This window comes from Cetorhinus maximus, chromosome X (genome assembly GCF_964194155.1).
Source record: "Cetorhinus maximus chromosome X, sCetMax3.hap1.1, whole genome shotgun sequence".
NCBI lineage: Eukaryota > Metazoa > Chordata > Chondrichthyes > Lamniformes > Cetorhinidae > Cetorhinus > Cetorhinus maximus.
In genome coordinates this window covers 13,058,582-13,075,946 of record NC_135917.1, presented here as the reverse complement: position 1 = coordinate 13,075,946, position 17,365 = coordinate 13,058,582, and the positions used below count along the sequence as shown (strand labels likewise).

General features: G+C 46.2%; 1 protein-coding gene across 1 annotated transcript in view; it reads right to left on the bottom strand.

Annotated features, from left to right (window-relative positions):
• Positions 1-1,844: 1,844 nt before the first annotated feature.
• The window catches only part of LOC144672632 (natural resistance-associated macrophage protein 2-like), a 140,346-nt gene continuing 124,825 nt past the window's right edge, over positions 1,845-17,365 (bottom strand). The window contains exons 14-16 of the mRNA XM_078534482.1: positions 8,208-8,281; positions 6,668-6,821; positions 1,845-2,210 (exon numbers count right to left, since the gene is read on the bottom strand). Of these exons, the coding sequence (XP_078390608.1) occupies positions 2,064-2,210; positions 6,668-6,821; positions 8,208-8,281 (375 nt within the window). The 3' untranslated portion in view covers positions 1,845-2,063. The remainder of the gene's footprint in view (positions 2,211-6,667; positions 6,822-8,207; positions 8,282-17,365) is intronic.

Below are 17,365 nucleotides of genomic sequence, written 5' to 3'. Positions count from 1 at the left end.
TCCAGGGCCTGTGGAACCTGGTCCCCAACAGGGAGTCAGCACATTCAGGAGAGGAGTGGGGCAGACGAAGGTAAAAAGCACACGTCCGCTTCTGTTAAAAGTCATTTATTTATTTATTTTTGAAAATCTACATCTTGCTACAATTAAGGATCATCTCAAAATACAAATGCAAACATTGTCAGAATTATATGTGACAATTTACAGGGACAATCTTTCTGCTTCTCTTTGATGTACCATTCATTGCAGTGTGAAACATTGTACCAGCTACCACAACTGAGGATGAATTTGGAAACTGTGCGAGACCAACAGATGAGGGCCAATGGAGTGAGCACAGGTCCACCACCAACAGGGTCTCCACAACCAAGGAAGAGTCACCAGTGGCATCCTTGTGCATGTGGAGCAGCTGGGATGGATGAGAGAAGCGAAGCCCAAACAGTGCATAGCTCAGGGACCCCGCACCATTTGGAGGTTGCTCTGTGTACTTTCCACTCCGTCTTGGTCAGCACTGCCCTCAATGGAGACCGAGTGCTGGAATGTGAATGAGCTGCTGTCGGTCCTGGTGCAGCAAGCACCTCAGGACGGAGCACAGCACTCATAGGCTCTGCCGATAGGTGTTCTGGTGCACTGCTTTTGATTGGTAGGACGCAGTGATGAGCTAAATGTTTATCTCTAGAGTTAAATGCATCTGGTGCCAGCATCAACTCAATTTTCAGTGGCATAACTCCACCGCGCATAAACACCCAAACTTTGACCATAATGGGCACTCTCACAGACAGGTCACCGTGACTGCAGGCATGAGGAAGGTAAGAGCCTTTGGATGTCCTGGTTGTGAGTTTGAGGTCACTGTTGCGGGTAACTTTCCACCAGAGGTCAGAAGCTGGGGGTTCTGTGGCTAACCTGGATACTCATGAGGCTATAATGTGAATTATAGGGTAGGCTACAACATTGCAGCCTCAATTCATGTTCACTTGCTCACAGTTCACAGCCATGACCTGTGGCCTGTCAGTCCCGATGAGTGTCATTGCCCAGCTCACTTTCAGCCTTCACCGGCAGTGGGAGCCCAGAATATCTCCCCCTCCCCTCCTCCTGTTTCCCTCTCTCATATTACACTGCCTCCACTTCACCTCCTCTTGTCTCCCCACCTCCTCCTGTTTCCCCCTCTCATCCTTCACTGCCTCCCCTTGCCTCCTCCTGTTTCCCCCTTCACCTCCTGCACCGTCGCCCCCCACGACCTTCGCTTCCTGCACTATTCCCCCCTCCTCACCTCCAAAAATGTTTTTCTGTTAAAAACTAGTTGAGTATTTACTTCAGCCACAGAAGGTGCTGGACCAAATAGTGGCAATCTTGAACTGGGAGCTAGAATATAAAATCACTGAATTACACTGGGGATGTGATCCTGGGTGCTTGTGATGGGATCACACCCATGGTGCCTCCCCGTTTGACCTCACTGACATTTGCATGGTCAAGAAGGAGCGGACTTCAGTTACCATGTGAACGTGTGAACACATCTTGAGTACCTGCTAGCCCTTTGCAGCCAGACAGCTCGGTGACCATCCACCACACCTGGGCTGCCCAGAAACTCCCAAAACTTCGTAATGCCCCCTTCAACCTGCTGGGTGAGGGCGTCAACCCAATAAATAACTAACAATGATTTTCACTCGTACCCATTTGGAAGTGAGTGAGCCTCCATGAATACACCGGGTCACAACTGAGCCCAGGGAAACAGCACAGGAATTCAGTGTCTCCATCAGTGCCCACTGCTATTTGACCGTGCTGTTTGAGCAGTGGCTTCACCTCTTACAAGGCCGACGGGAAGGTGCTGCAGCAAGCGGGTCCTTACGATTTTACAATAGGTTCCAGCGGTCTGATGGAACTCAATGAGACTTTCACCTGTAGCTAAAATCAACCTTATCATCATAGCCTTGTGAATCAGGTAACAATACTATTTCTCATCATTTGATTTATGACAATCATTTATATACAGTAAATGCCTTGACTCACTCCCATTCGAGAAAGATTCAGTCAGGAAAATAAACACTTCTCACGAGTCCCAGATACAGTCCTCAGTGGAAGGTGCTCTCGTCTGAACACACCGACCCCACTTGACGGAAAGTCTCGGTCTGATCGTCTGGAATCATCGTCCTGTCAGCGCTGACCGCCCGTCCACATCGCAAGAACTGGACGCCCATCTCCACCAAACAAAACCACAGCTGCAAACACAGTCAAACATCAGGAGGTCAGTCACGAAATAAAGCGCTCTTAAACTCTGTGCATAGGAGGAGCAGCTTCAGTTTTACACACAAACAAGATAGAGGAATGGTTGCCTTCTTAAATGAATGGAGTACAAAATAAACACCTGCAATCTACTAAAATATGTCCTGAAAATTAAAATTCAGCAGCACAAAGTTGCCATATGGATGTGCAAGAACAGAAAAAATAGGAGCAGGAGTAGACCATTCGGCCCCTCGAGCCTGCTCCACCATTCAATACAATCATGGCTGATCTTGGACTTTGATTCCATTTTCCCGCCCGCTCCCCATATCCCTTGATTCCTCGACAGACCAAAAATCTGTCTATCCCAGTCTTAAATATTTTCAACGATGGAGCATCCACAACCCTCTGGGGTTGAGAAATCCCAAGATTCACAATCTTTTGAGTGAAGAAATTTCTCCTCATCTCAGCCCTAAATGATCAGCTCCTTATCCTGAGACTGTGTCCCCGTGTTCTAGATTCCCCAGTCAGGGGGGAACAACCTCCCAGTATCTACCCTGTCAAACCCCTTCAGAATCCTGTATGTTTCAATGAGATCACCTCTCATTCTTCTAAACTCCAGAGAATATAGACCCGATTTACTCAGCCTCTCATCATAGGACAACCTCCTCATCCCAGGAGCCAATCTAGTGAACCTTCACTGTACCGTCTCCAATACAAGTATATCCTTCCTTAAATATACAGGCCAAAACTGTACACAGTATTTCAGGTGTGGTCTCAGAAAAACCCTGTACAATTACAGCAAGAGTTTCTTATTCCTGTACTCTAAGCCCCTTACACCACACCATTTGCCTTCCTAATTGCTGTACTTGCATGCTAACTTTCTGTGTTCCTTATAAAGTCCCTCTGAACATCAACATTTATAGGTTTCACACCTTTAAAAAAAAAATTCTTCTTTTCTATTCTAACTACCAAAGTGAATAACCTCACACTTCCCCGCATTCGATTCCATCTTCCACCTTGTTGTCCATTCATTTACCCTGTTGATGTCTCTTTGTAGCCTCTTTGTGTCCTCCTCGCCGCTTACATTCCCACCTGGCTTTGTGTTGTCAGCAAACATTGATACATTCGAATCACAGAATCATTGAATGGTTACAGCACAGAAGGAGGCCATTCGGCCTTTCATGTCCGTGCCGCCTCTCTGCAAGAGTAACTCATTTAGTCCCATTCCCCTGCCACCTTGCAATTTTTTTCTCTGCAGATAATGACCCAATTCTTTCTTGAAAGCCACCATTGAATCTGCCTCCACCACACTCAGGCAGTGCATTCCAGATTCCAACCACTCGCTGCCTGAAAAAGTTTTTTCTTGTGTCGCCATTGCTTCTTTTACCAATCACCTTAAGTCTGTGCCCTCTGGTTCTTGATCCTTCCACCAATGGGAACAGTTTCTCGCTATCTACTTTGCCCAGAACCCTCATGATTTTGAATACATCTATTAAATCTCCTCTCAACTTTCTCTTTGTCATGCAACTGAAGCTCCTCATCCTTGGAACCATTCTCGTGAATCTTTTCTGCACTCTCTCCAGTGCCTTCACATCCTTCCTAAAGTGTGGCACCCAGAACTGAACACAATACTCCAGTTGAGGCTGAAGCATTGGCCGGGATTTTCTGGTCCCACCATTACGGGACCCAGCACAGGGGATGTGGTGGCCCAGCCAAAAGCCCATTGACTTCTGGCAGAACTGGACGATCCTGGTGGTTGATGGGGCCAGAACTTCTGGCCCATTGTTTTATCCAGATTTATCATAACTTCCTTGCTTTTGAACTCCATGTCCCTGTCGATAAACCCCAGAATCCAGTATGCTTTATAAACTTGCTTGCTCAACCTCCTCTGCCACCTTCAATGATTGGCACACATGTCCCTCTGCTCTTGCACCCTATTTAGAATTGGATTATATTGCTTCTCTTCATTTTTGCTACCAAATATATCACTTTGCACTTCTCTGCACTAAATTTCATTACTCTCAGTCCTTTTGTCTAAGTCATTAATATTGTAAAAGCTGAGGCCCGAGCACTGATCCTTGAGGCACCCCGCTAGTCACGGTCTGCCAACTTGAAAATGTCCCAATTATCCTCACTCTCTGCTTCCTGTCCATTAACCAATCCTCCATCCATGCGAATATATCACCTCCAACTCTATGAGCCCTTTTCTTGCGCATAATCTTTTGTGTGGCACCTTATCAAATGCTTTTTGGAAATACATGTGTACCACATCTACTGGTTCCCCTTTATCTACCCTATTAGTTACATTCTCAAAGATCTCGAATAAATTTGGCAAACACAATTTCCCTTATCGTAAGGCCATGTTGATTTTGTCTATTCATACTATGATTTTCTAAGTGCATTGTTAAGACTCCCTTAATAATAGATTCCAACATCTTTCCAATGACTGATGTCAGGCTAACTGGCCTGTAGTTCCCTGTTTTCTTTCTTCCTCCCTTCTTGAATAGCAGTATTACATTTGCTAACTTTCAATCCACTGGGATCATTCTAGGACTTAGGATTTTTTGGAAAACCATAACCAACGCATCCACTATATCTGCAGCTACCTCTTTTAAAATGCTAGGATGTAGGTCATCAGGTCCTGAGGATTTGTCGGATTTTCATCCCTTAAGTTTCTCCAATGCTTTTCCTCTGCTGATATTAATTACCTTAAATTCCTCACACTTATTAGCCGCTAGGTTACGATATATTCCTGGCATGTAATTTGTGGTTTCTACTGGAAAGACAGGCATAAAATATTTGTCCAATTGCCATTTCCTCATTCCCCATGATAATTTTTTCTGTCTCTGCTTCTAAGGGGACAATGTTTACTTTAGCTACTCTCCTCCTTTTCATATACTTGTAAAAGCTCCTGCAATCTGCTTTTATATTCCTGGCTTCTTTACTCTCATATTCTGTCTTTTCCCTTTTATCAACTTTTTGGTAGCCCTTTGCTTGTTTCTAGAACACACCCAATCCTCAGGCTTACTACTATCCTTTGCAACATTGTAAGCCTCATTTTTTAATCTAATATTATCCTTAACTTCCTTAGTGTGCCATGGATGGGTCTTTTTTGCTTTTTTTTAATGGAACGTATTTTGTTGAACATTTTGAATTGTTTCTTGACATGTTTTCCACCTTTTATTTACTGCCATACCTTGTAGTCTATTTACCCAATAAACCTTAGCCATATCTACTTAATAGGCCTTCTTGAAGTTCATGGTTCTGATTTGGGATGGGAGAATGTCACTTTCAACCTTAATATTGAAGTTAAGACACGGGTAGCAGAGATTTGGATGACCTGAAGTTTATGGAGGGTAGAATGTGGGAGATCAGCCAGGAGTGTGTTGGAATAGTCATGTCTAGAGGTAACAAAGACATGGATGAGGGTTTCAGCAGTGGATCAGCTGAGATGGGGTGAAATTGGGCGATGTTATGGAGGTGGAAATAGACGTTCTTGATGACAGAGTGGATTTGTGGTGAGAAGCTCATCTCAGGGTCAAATATGACACTAAGGTTGAGAACAGATGGATTCAGCCTCATAGTCGCCAGGGAGTGGGGTGAAGTTGGTGGCGAGGGAATGGAGTTTGTAGTGGGACCGAAAACAGTGGCTTCAGTCTTCCCAATATTTAATTGGAGGAAAGTTCTACTCATCCAGGACTGGATGTCGGATAAGCAGTCTGATAATTTAGCACCAGTGGAGGAGTTGAGAGAGGTGGGGGTCAGGTAGAGCTGGGTGTCATCAGTGTACATGTGAAAACTAACACTGTGCTTTCAGATGGTGTCACTGAGGGGCAGCATGTAGATGAGAAATAGGAGGGGGTCAAGGATAGATCCTTGGGGGGACACCAGAGGTAACGGTGCTGGAGCAGGAAGAGAAGCCATTTCCAGTGATTCTCTGGCTCCGATTAGATGGATAAGAATGGAACCGGGTGAGAGCAGGTCCCACCCAGGAGAAAATGCCACCCAGCCCATTGATTCCACTCCTTCGCCAGGTTTGGACAGAGACACAATCCAACCCATTTTCCCTCCTGAGGAAAACATTGGATTAGTTTAGCACAGCCCCCTTGAGATAAAATCAAACGAGGCTCTGGCACGTCCATCTAACTCAATGAGACTTTCTCCATTCCTCGCTACCTGCCATCCATCACGTCGCATTTGACCCTTCCCCCAGCTGTACCTTCCCCTGCTAAACATTCACTCCGTTCCCAAACAGACCTTCACACAGGATCGTTTCTTAAGAATCGTCAATTGACATAAATTGACACAAATCATCTTGTTTGAAGCTTTTTTTAAAAACATATAATGAACCAAAAGTGGACTTTAACCAGAAAACAAGTCCAGTATCTAAGTAGAATGTGGCTTCTAATTTTTGAAAAGGGCTAAGTTAAGGAGGGAATATTCAAGAACTTACCAAGTAAGATATGAAACACAGATAGGCGACTGCCAAGATTGCTGCCACGATATAAAACACCAACATGTGCAGACCCCAAATGTAATCGACCACAAAATAGACGTTAATACAGCAGATGATCAGAATGATAATTCCACCAATAATCTTCCACACTCTGGAGGGAAATAAGAAGAATCGAGAGAGTATTAGAGTTATGCCGTGGAATCGTGGAGCTCTCTTGATGCAGACTCAGACACGCCATCTCGTCTGCTGCATCACTCAAGGTGAACTCTTTGCTCTGTGCGGAGTGACCTGACTTGAATGCAAGTGACGTTTGCTGACCAAGACAGCTAAGTCCTGATTGAGGACTGAGATCCACTCAACAGCGTCTGGGTGTCCAATCAATGTTGCTCTTAGGAACAAACCGACAGCATCATGAGCTACCAGCTAACATTCAAAACCATTTTGCCTGCGAGTGTTAACAGCACGGTTGCTCTGTAATCCAAGTGTTGTCTCCTCTAGGTGGACTCACCTGTCGCTTTCCGTTGAGTTATGCCTGAATGGCCGAACAGTTTGCACCCATGGCATGAAAAAAACTCTTTGCGTTGATGTAGAATGTGCCACACAACAAATCTATTCATGCAAAATGATGAGCATCATCTGGGATACATTCTCTGTCAGTGTACCCCTATATATTCCGCATTCAGCTTTGTGTTTCTGCGCATTTTGTGCCATGTGTCACATTCTACTTTTTGCGCGTACAAATGCACTTTGGAAATGAAAGGTTTCTCTCGCTCACAAAAAATTTGTTTCATAAAGTCAGCAGCTTCTGCGCACAGGGTAAATAACATCAAATATCAAAGAGCCGCCATTTTGATTTCCATCTATTTAAAATGGCTGATCATAGGGCCTTCAGGATTTGCTAACAGCCAGAGCCCTCCGTCCCTGTTAGATTCCCATCTTTTGCTAGCATGTCAATGGGAAGTTGGACTGAACAGAAGACTTGCACGTGGACATATCTCTTTGAAATATTTTGCATACCTCCCACAGGACAGCACTTAAGACTGGAGAGATGGAAAATCCGATCTTGCCAATCCAAGCCATTGCTTCCCGGCCAGCAGCACCACATTACCTGTGAGTTTGCTTTGCTGTTCATAGGCACTGAGTACATTTTGTTTGTTTTGAAGAAGAGTCAAACGGACTTGAAATGTCAACCTTTTCTCTCTCCACGAATGCTGTCAGAACTGCTGAGTTTTTCCAGCATTTTCTGTTTTTATTTCAGATTCCCAGCATCCACAGTATTTTGCTTTTATATTTTGTTTGCTGTGGCACTCTGACAGCATATAGACAGCATTGGGACTGAGTCATGCTCTGTTTTGATACAGTTAATCTGTAACTTCTCCCTAAGTTGCTTGTTTCCCCAGCACCACCCCCCATCTTCGCTCTATAGTTCAGTATATTGGTGCCAGGTGGTCATCTTCCTAGTTCCTCACCAATGAGGCCATTCTGCATGTGTGAGGCTAGATAGAGTGAGTGAGAGCAGGGCAATCAGATTACTTACAGGCCATTGACGAAGTCGTGCATTACTGAGCTCATACTTGTAAACGTCAATATCGGGATCAGTGCAAATGGCAGCTGAAAAGAGTTGAAAGGTCATCTGTTAGAGTTGGGTCAGGAGGGCTGTGCCACCATGAATTAAACCAGAATTATACAGATACAATCGTAACGAGAACACAAGCCCAGACCCATCTCCTTCCACAGTCCATGTACCATCCACCCTGACTGATGTGGGAAACCCCGCTTGTCCAGCCCTAGACCACAAATACTCACTGCTACATTTACAACAGATTCATTTGACCCCAAAGGTAGAATCACTCCATCTGCACTCACGTCTTGAGAGGCAGCAGCAGTGAGGCACGGTCTGTCTGGAATTTTGGCACCCGAAAGTTATCGGACAACAGCTTCAACATTTTATCACAATGCACAGATTCTGAGCTCATTGTTTATATAACAGATCAGAAGTATCATCCTGTAGAATGCAAGAACAAGAAATGGCCATTAAGTCCATCAATTTCTTTCACCCATGGCTCAATGGGTAATACTCTTGTCTCTGATTCACAAGGTTCTGGGTTCAAGTCCCACTCCAGAGGCTTGAGCACAAGAATCAAGGCTAATACTCCACTGCTGTGCGATAAGACCATAAGACATAGGAGCAGAAATTAGGCCATTCGGCCCATCGAGTCTGCTCCGCCATTCAATCATGGCTGATAAGTTTCTCAACCCCATTCTCCCGCCTTCTCCCCGTAACCTTTGATCCCCTTACCAATCAAGAACCTATCTATCTCGGTCTTAAATACACTCAATGACCTGGCCTCCACAGCCTTCTGTGACAATGAATTCCATAGATTCACCACTCTCTGGCTAAAGAAGTTTCTCCTCATCTCTGTTCTACTTCCCTTTACTCTGAGGCTGTGCCCTCGGGTCCTAGTCTCTCCTACTAATGGAAACATCTTCCCCACGTCCCACTCTATCCAGGCCTTTCAGTATTCTGTAAGTTTCAATCAGATCCCCCCTCATCCTTCTAAACTCCATCGAGTATAGGCCCAGAGTCCTCAAACGTTCCTCATATGCTAAGCCTTTCATTCCTGGGATCCTGAGGGAGTGCGGTGTTAATTCTAATAATTGCATCTTATGGAAGAATGAGTCCACAGCTAGTCTTTTGCCTTAAGCAGGTTTATTTCTAAGACAGTTCCACAGAGTTACAGACTCTCTCAGTTTCTCCCACCCCAATGTTACAGTTGTCTTCATTTATAGGTGAGCCAATACTTACCACCCGTTTTAACAAAGCAATTGTCTTAATGTAATTGCTATACAATGTAATCGCTGATACATTGACAGATTCTTAAAGCTTCTGTAAAATTCAAGAACTTTTTTTTCCAACACAAAAAAAGTAAACAAATTCATGTATGTTCACATTATAGATCCCACATTTCCTTCACCATATATATATATATATAAATAATTACAAAGCAAAAAATATTGATCTTTCATTTTGTGACTCTAACAAATGAAGTTCCTCTTCCAATACATTTAATAATTTCTTAGAGCAGGCATTTCCTTTTGTAAAATAGTCTCATAGTTGGTGACTTGTGTCAACCCATCGTATCTTCGAGATCTCTCTCCTAACATTTCTTTTATGCTGGCTAGGTCTATTCTTAGCCTTTTCTCAGTGACACTTTTCATTGAATGAACATTATCCCAAGAGACCGGTTTTCAATATAACATTCTATGGGCAAACTTTTCTCACATTGCCCCTTGTATAGTATTTCTGTCAGTACCTTGGATAAGTAGACTCCCATATCTATCGCTTCTACTAACACCAGTATTTCAGCAGCTAAGGTACTTTTCACTACCCTTTTTATTTTCTTGGCTTCCCAACCAAATGGGCACCACTTATCATTCTTTCCCACCAAGAATATGATAAACCCCTGCTGTGCTAGAGAACCCATCTGGAAGACTGGCATGTGAAGCATTGTTAAAAATGACCACCCTCATATCTTCTGGATCACCCAAGTGTGCATTTCTCTGAATTTAATTTTTAAAATGTTTTATTTGCTCTCAGAACTTCCTCAACCGTAGCATGTTTCGTCATAGTACTTAGTTCCAACACGTCATAACTAGCGTCAGGCCTCGTCTGAGTGCACAACCAGTTCAACTGCCCAGTCAAACATCTCAATTGTTCTGTTTCTTCCTTAGAAGCAGGATCCTCTTTTTGTGAGGATCTAACCAGATTTATAGGGTTGCGATTAACATTTTCTAGATAAGATTGTTGATTCAATGTCACTCCTGACTTGCTGTGCTTAATGTCTAAACCTATATATTTAAAGGCCCCTGAAGCCTGACTTCCGACCTGGAATTCCTTCTTTATCTTCGATTACCCGTTGTTCAAATTCTACAGGTCCTCCCCATAGGAAATCATCAACGTGCATGATAAAGATCCCAGCTAGTTTCTCCTTGTGGTACCAGTAGAATATCACAGGGTCTGCCCTTAACTGAACCTGTTTTCAACAAGACAGACCTCACAGAAAAATACCAAACTCTTGATGCATCATTCAACCCATAAACACTTGTTCAATTTCCATAGCTTTCCTTCTGCATCCCCAGCTTCTTTGGGTGTTTCAAAAGAAACTTCCCTTTGAAACTTCTCACCCTGAAAAAAGGCAGCTGTTATACCAATTGATTTGCACTCCCAGGTATAGGATGCTGAGATAGCTAAAAAGATTTTCAAGCTCACTTTCCCTGTAGTAGGAGAGCCCACCCTGACATCCTGATCCCCAAGTCTTTCTCCAAAACCCTAAGCTACTAGTCTAGCTTTAGCCTTGTACATGTCATCAGGAAGTACCTTTTCTGTACAGATCCACCTGTGTGATAAGGCTGGCTGTCCCCGGTCTGGGATCAGTATATACCCCAAATTCTTTCCAACTTTTTCTGTTTGGCTTCCTTTATCAGCTTATTTTCCAATTTATTAGCAGCTACTAAAACCTTTCCAACATGAGGGCTTTTACTTCTAGTGACATTCGTAGCTTGTTCTGTGTACCTTGTCCTTGTCAAGCTAGGACCTCTACTCACTCTCCTCTGTCTTTCTGGACTACTGCTATATGATCAGAGTCCCTTTCACAAGTCTGTGATCTTTTCCTTTGGTCACGACCACTTTCTGGTTCATTTTCGGAACTCGCGCTGCGTTTTCTGGCTTTCCACATCTTTACCTCATTTTGCCAATCCGTGGGTGTTATCTCCTGTCCTTCATCTTGCATATTTAGTCAATGTTAGTATTTGCCGGTGGCTTTTCCTGCTCCCGATACAATGGTGGCATCCCTCCATTCATTGGCCTCTTCCGGCATAAATATTAACCTCGTTCCTACTTTGGGTAGTTGAATTCAATAGCCTTATCTTGTGCTTCAGTGTTATTTTGTTCATCGTCAGTCGACCCTGTATCTACTGATGTCTGCTCCTCATAACTGCCGAATGTGTGTGTGGGGTGTGGTGTGCCTGTGTCTGTGTGTGGTGCGTCTGTGTCTGTGTGTGGTGTATCTGTGTGTGGTGTGTCTGTGTCTGTGTCTGTGTGTGGTGTATCTGTGTGTGGTGTGTCTGTGTCTGTGTCTGTGTGTGGTGTATCTGTGTGTGGTGTGTCTGTGTGTGGTGTATCTCTGTGTGGTGTGTCTGTGTCTGTGTCTGTGTGTGGTGTGCCTGTGTCTGTGTGTGGTGCGTCTGTGTCTGTGTGTGGTGTATCTGTGTGTGGTGTGTCTGTGTCTGTGTCTGTGTGTGGTGTATCTGTGTGTGGTGTGTCTGTGTCTGTGTCTGTGTGTGGTGTATCTGTGTGTGGTGTGTCTGTGTGTGGTGTATCTCTGTGTGGTGTGTCTGTGTCTGTGTCTGTGTGTGGTGCGTGGTGTGTCTGTGTGTGGTGTGTCTGTGTCTGTGTGTGGTGCGTGGTGTGTCTGTGTGTGGTGTGTCTGTGTCTGTGTGTGGTGTATCTGTGTGTGGTGTGTCTGTGTCTGTGTGTGGTGCGTGGTGTGTCTGTGTGTGGTGCGTGGTGTATCTGTGTGTGGTGTGTCTGTGTGTGGTGTGTCTGTGTCTGTGTGTGGTGTATCTGTGTGTGGTGTGTCTGTGTCTGTGTGTGGTGTGTCTGTGTGTGGTGTGTCTGTGTCTGTGTCTGTGTGTGGTGTATCTGTGTGTGGTGTGTCTGTGTCTGTGTGTGGTGTATCTGTGTGTGGTGTGTCTGTGTCTGTGTGTGGTGCGTGGTGTGTCTGTGTGTGGTGTGTCTGTGTCTGTGTGTGGTGTATCTGTGTGTGGTGTGTCTGTGTGTGGTGCGTGGTGTGTCTGTGTGTGGTGCGTGGTGTGTCTGTGTGTGGTGTGTCTGTGTCTGTGTGTGGTGTATCTGTGTGTGGTGTGTCTGTGTGTGGTGCGTGGTGTGTCTGTGTGTGGTGTGTTTATTTCTCTGTCTGTGTGTGGTGCGTGGTGTATCTGTGTGTGGTGTGTCTGTGTCTGTGTGTGGTGTATCTGTGTGTGGTGTGTCTGTGTCTGTGTCTGTGTGTGGTGTGTCTGTGTCTGTGTCTGTGTGTGGTGCGTCTGCGTGTGGTGTGTCTGTGTCTGTGTGTGCTGTGTCTGTGTTTGTGTGTGGTGTGTCTGTGTTTGTGTGTGGTGCGTGGTGTGTCTGTGTGTGGTGCGTGGTGTGTCTGTGTGTGGTGCGTGGTGTGTCTGTGTGTGGTGCGTCTGTGTCTGTGTGTGGTGCATCTGTGTGTGGTGCGTCTGTGTGTGGTGCGTCTGTGTGTGGTGTGTCTGTGTGTGGTGCGTCTGTGTGTGGAGCGTGGTGTGTCTGTGTGTGGTGTGTCTGTGTCTGTGTGTGGTGTGTCTGTGTGTGGTGTGTCTGTGTCTGTGTGTGGTGCGTGGTGTGTCTGTGTGCGGTGTGTCTGTGTGTGGTGTGTCTGTGTGTGGTGTGTCTGTGTGTGGTGCGTGGTGTGTCTGTGTGTGGTGCGTGGTGTGTCTGTGTGTGGTGCGTCTGTGTGTGGTGTGTCTGTGTGTGGTGTGTCTGTGTGTGGAGCGTGGTGTGTCTGTGTGTGGTGTGTCTGTGTCTGTGTGTGGTGTGTCTGTGTGTGGTGTGTCTGTGTCTGTGTGTGGTGCGTGGTGTGTCTGTGTGTGGTGTGTCTGTGTGTGGTGTGTCTGTGTGTGGTGCGTGGTGTGTCTGTGTCTGTGTGTGGTGCGTGGTGTGTCTGTGTGTGGTGTGTCTGTGTCTGTGTGTGGTGTATCTGTGTGTGGTGTGTCTGTGTGTGTGTGGTGCATGGTGTGTCTGTGTGTGGTGCGTGGTGTGTCTGTGTGTGGTGTGTCTGTGTCTGTGTGTGGTGTATCTGTGTGTGGTGTGTCTGTATCTGTGTCTGTGTGTGGTGTGTCTGTGTCTGTGTGTGGTGCGTCTGCGTGTGGTGTGTCTGTGTCTGTGTGTGGTGTGTCTGTGTCTGTGTGTGGTGCGTGGTGTGTGTGTGTGTGGTGCGTCTGTGTGTGGTGTGTCTGTGTGTGGTGCGTGGTGTGTCTGTGTGTGGTGCGTCTGTGTCTGTGTGTGGTGTGTCTGTGTGTGGTGCGTCTGTGTGTGGTGCGTCTGTGTGTGGTGTGTCTGTGTGTGGAGCGTGGTGTGTCTGTGTGTGGTGTGTCTGTGTCTGTGTGTGGTGTGTCTGTGTATGGTGCGTGGTGTGTCTGTGTCTGTGTGTGGTGCGTGGTGTGTCTGTGTGTGGTGTGTCTGTGTGTGGTGCGTGGTGTGTCTGTGTCTGTGTGTGGTGCGTGGTGTGTCTGTGTGTGGTGTGTCTGTGTCTGTGTGTGGCGTGTCTGTGTGTGGTGCGTCTGTGTGTGGTGTGTCTGTGTGTGGTGCGTGGTGTGTCTGTGTCTGTGTGTGGTGCGTGGTGTGTCTGTGTGTGGTGCGTGGTGTGTCTGTGTGTGGTGTGTCTGTGTCTGTGTGTGGTGCGTGGTGTGTCTGTGTGTGGTGTGTCTGTGTCTGTGTGTGGTGCGTGGTGTGTCTGTGTGTGGTGTGTCTGTGTCTGTGTGTGGTGTGTCTGTGTCTGTGTGTGGTGTGTCTGTGTGTGGTGCGTGGTGTGTCTGTGTGTGGTGTGTCTGTGTGTGGTGCGTGGTGTGTCTGTGTGTGGTGTGTCTGTGTGTGGTGCGTGGTGTGTCTGTGTGTGGTGTGTCTGTGTCTGTGTGTGGTGCGTGGTGTGTCTGTGTCTGTGTGTGGTGCGTGGTGTGTCTGTGTCTGTGTGTGGTGCGTGGTGTGTCTGTGTGTGGTGTGTCTGTGTCTGTGTGTGGTGTGTCTGTGTCTGTGTGTGGTGTGTCTGTGTGTGGTGTGTCTGTATCTGTGTGTGGTGTGTCTGTATCTGTGTGTGGTGTGTCTGTGTGTGGTGTGTCTGTGTCTGTGTGTGGTGTGTCTGTGTCTGTGTGTGGTGTTTCTGTGTGTGGTGTGTCTGTGCCTGTGTGTGGTGTGTCTGTGTGTGGTGTGTCTGTGTCTGTGTCTGTGTGTGGTGTTTCTGTGTGTAGTGTGTCTGTGTCTGTGTCTGTGTGTGGTGTGTTTGTGTGTGGTGCGTAGTGTGTCTGTGTCTGTGTGTGGTGTGTCTGTGTCTGTGTGTGGTGTGTCTGTGTCTGTGTCTGTGTGTGGTGTGTTTGTGTGTGGTGCGTGGTGTGTCTGTGTCTGTGTGTGGTGTGTCTGTGTCTCTGTGTGGTGTGTCTGTGTGTGGTGTGTCTGTGTCTGTGTGTGGTGTGTCTGTGTGTGGTGCGTGGTGTGTCTGTGTCTGTGTGTGGTGTGTCTGTGTCTGTGTGTGGTGTGTCTGTGTGTGGTGCGTGGTGTGTCTGTGTCTGTGTGTGGTGTGTCTGTGTCTGTGTGTGGTGTGTCTGTGTGTGGTGTGTCTGTGTCTGTGTGTGGTGTGTCTGTGTGTGGTGTGTCTGTGCCTGTGTGTGGTGTGTCTGTGTCTGTGTGTGGTGTGTCTGTGTGTGGTGTGTCTGTGCCTGTGTGTGGTGTGTCTGTGTGTGGTGCGTGGTGTGTCTGTGTCTGTGTGTGGTGTGTCTGTGTCTGTGTGTGGTGTGTCTGTGTGTGGTGTGTCTGTGTCTGTGTGTGGTGTGTCTGTGTGTGGTGTGTCTGTGCCTGTGTGTGGTGTGTCTGTGTGTGGTGCGTGGTGTGTCTGTGTGTGGTGTGTCTGTGTGTGGTGTGTCTGTGTGTGGTGTGTCTGTGTGTGGTGTGTCTGTGTGTGGTGTGTCTGTGTGTGGTGTGTCTGTGTGTGGTGTGTCTGTGTGTGGTGCGTGGTGTGTCTGTGTGTGGTGTGTCTGTGTGTGGTGCGTGGTGTGTCTGTGTCTGTGTGTGGTGTGTCTGTGTCTGTGTGTGGTGTGTCTGTGTGTGGTGTGTCTGTGCCTGTGTGTGGTGTGTCTGTGTCTGTGTGTGGTGTGTCTGTGTGTGGTGCGTGGTGTGTCTGTGTCTGTGTGTGGTGTGTCTGTGTCTGTGTGTGGTGTGTCTGTGTGTGGTGTGTCTGTGCCTGTGTGTGGTGCACGATGCCTCCTCACTTTCTATGTCCTGTTCCGAAAAGCCATAGTCAGTACCAATTAATCTTGAATAATGTACCCTAACAATTTGCCATGGCCTTTTCACTCTTTCTGCCCTTCTCTTTTGTAATATATTATGTCTGCTTGTCTAACCTGTATTCCCGATAGCCTTATCCGGTGCCATAAGGCTTTGCCGACTTTTCTCCGAACCCTCAGCTTTAATGAAAGCTTTCTTCCTGCATGCAAAGCATTCAAGCGAGCAGAAAAAGTAGAGCTAATGCCAGTCCCTTCAAGCACAGGAGGAGCATCCAATAGCACCAACGGCAACTTCCGATTCCTTCCGTACACCAACCGGTATGGGCTGTAGCCCCCAACCATTTGCAAAGAGTTCTTTGCATGTAGTGTCCATGCCAGCGCACCATTTTGCAATTTGCAATCTAGTTTATCAGCCAATATTTGATGTAACATGTCATCTATCACTGCATGGTTTCTCTCACACAGACCATTACTGAATGGGCTTTCAGCCAGTGTGCATAGTTATTATATTCAAATTTTCACACGTCTTGAAATTCCTCATTTGCAAATTCCCCACCTTTATCCGTCAGGAATTTCGTTGGTGTTCCTAATCTGGTGCCCACCCATTTCTCCATGATCTTATCGACAATGGTCCATTTGTCCTTACCATGTATTACCATGGATAGGCTAAATTTGATCGCCATATCTATAAAGCGTGGTAAAAAAATACCCCTATCCTTGTCCCATACTTTTAAGCCCATTGCCACTGCATCGTTAAATTCCCTGGCTAGTGGCAAGGTCACAACAGGATGTGGTGGTGTCCTTCCATATTTAATATAAATGTCACACTTGCATGAGTAAAATGTAGATCCACAGTTTTCCCCGAACACAATCGCTCTGTTACTCATGTCCAACAACATCTGAGCCTTTTTCATTGCAGGTCAACTTAACGATAGAGGTATCTCACTAGAAACCACATCAGTACTGATGAACAGATTGATCCCTGCTGTCCTGCAAGGGAGGACTACCCTTTTGGAAGACATTAGGGTGTTATCATCTCCAAACCTGAAGCAGGTAGAGCTTTCATATTCCTTAACCTTCTGCCAATCTGCCTCATCGAGTGATTCCAGGTAGCAGTTAAGCCAATCCACCCCACACACTGTGGAAGTGCAACCGCTATCTAAAACTGCGCAGTTAAATGAATCAGCCATCGAAATACTCATCACCAGGTTCAAACGCCCAGTGACCAACACAATTCCTTCATGGCAGTCACCATCATCGTTTTCAGCCTCAGGATTATCTGTTTCATGAGTTACTTCAAAAACACAATACTTTCGCTGCGGGCAATTCATTGCGTAACGATACTTAGAATCACACCGATTAACTATTCCCCGTGCATTTCTCGGATTCAAGCATCAACGGTCGCTGTCCCAGACCCACCTTTTGTCTCGACTCTTAAATTGGCTAAAAGTGTGACCATTTTCAGACCTGTCAGCAATCCCGTCTTTGTACTGGAACCATCGTCTAATATTTTGTCGATCTCAGAATTCGGCCACCATGGAATCCTCCATCCTTTGCTTCACCACATAGTTGCCTGTATTTGCTAGGAAAGTAGCTGGGAATGACTGTTTCCCCAAAAAA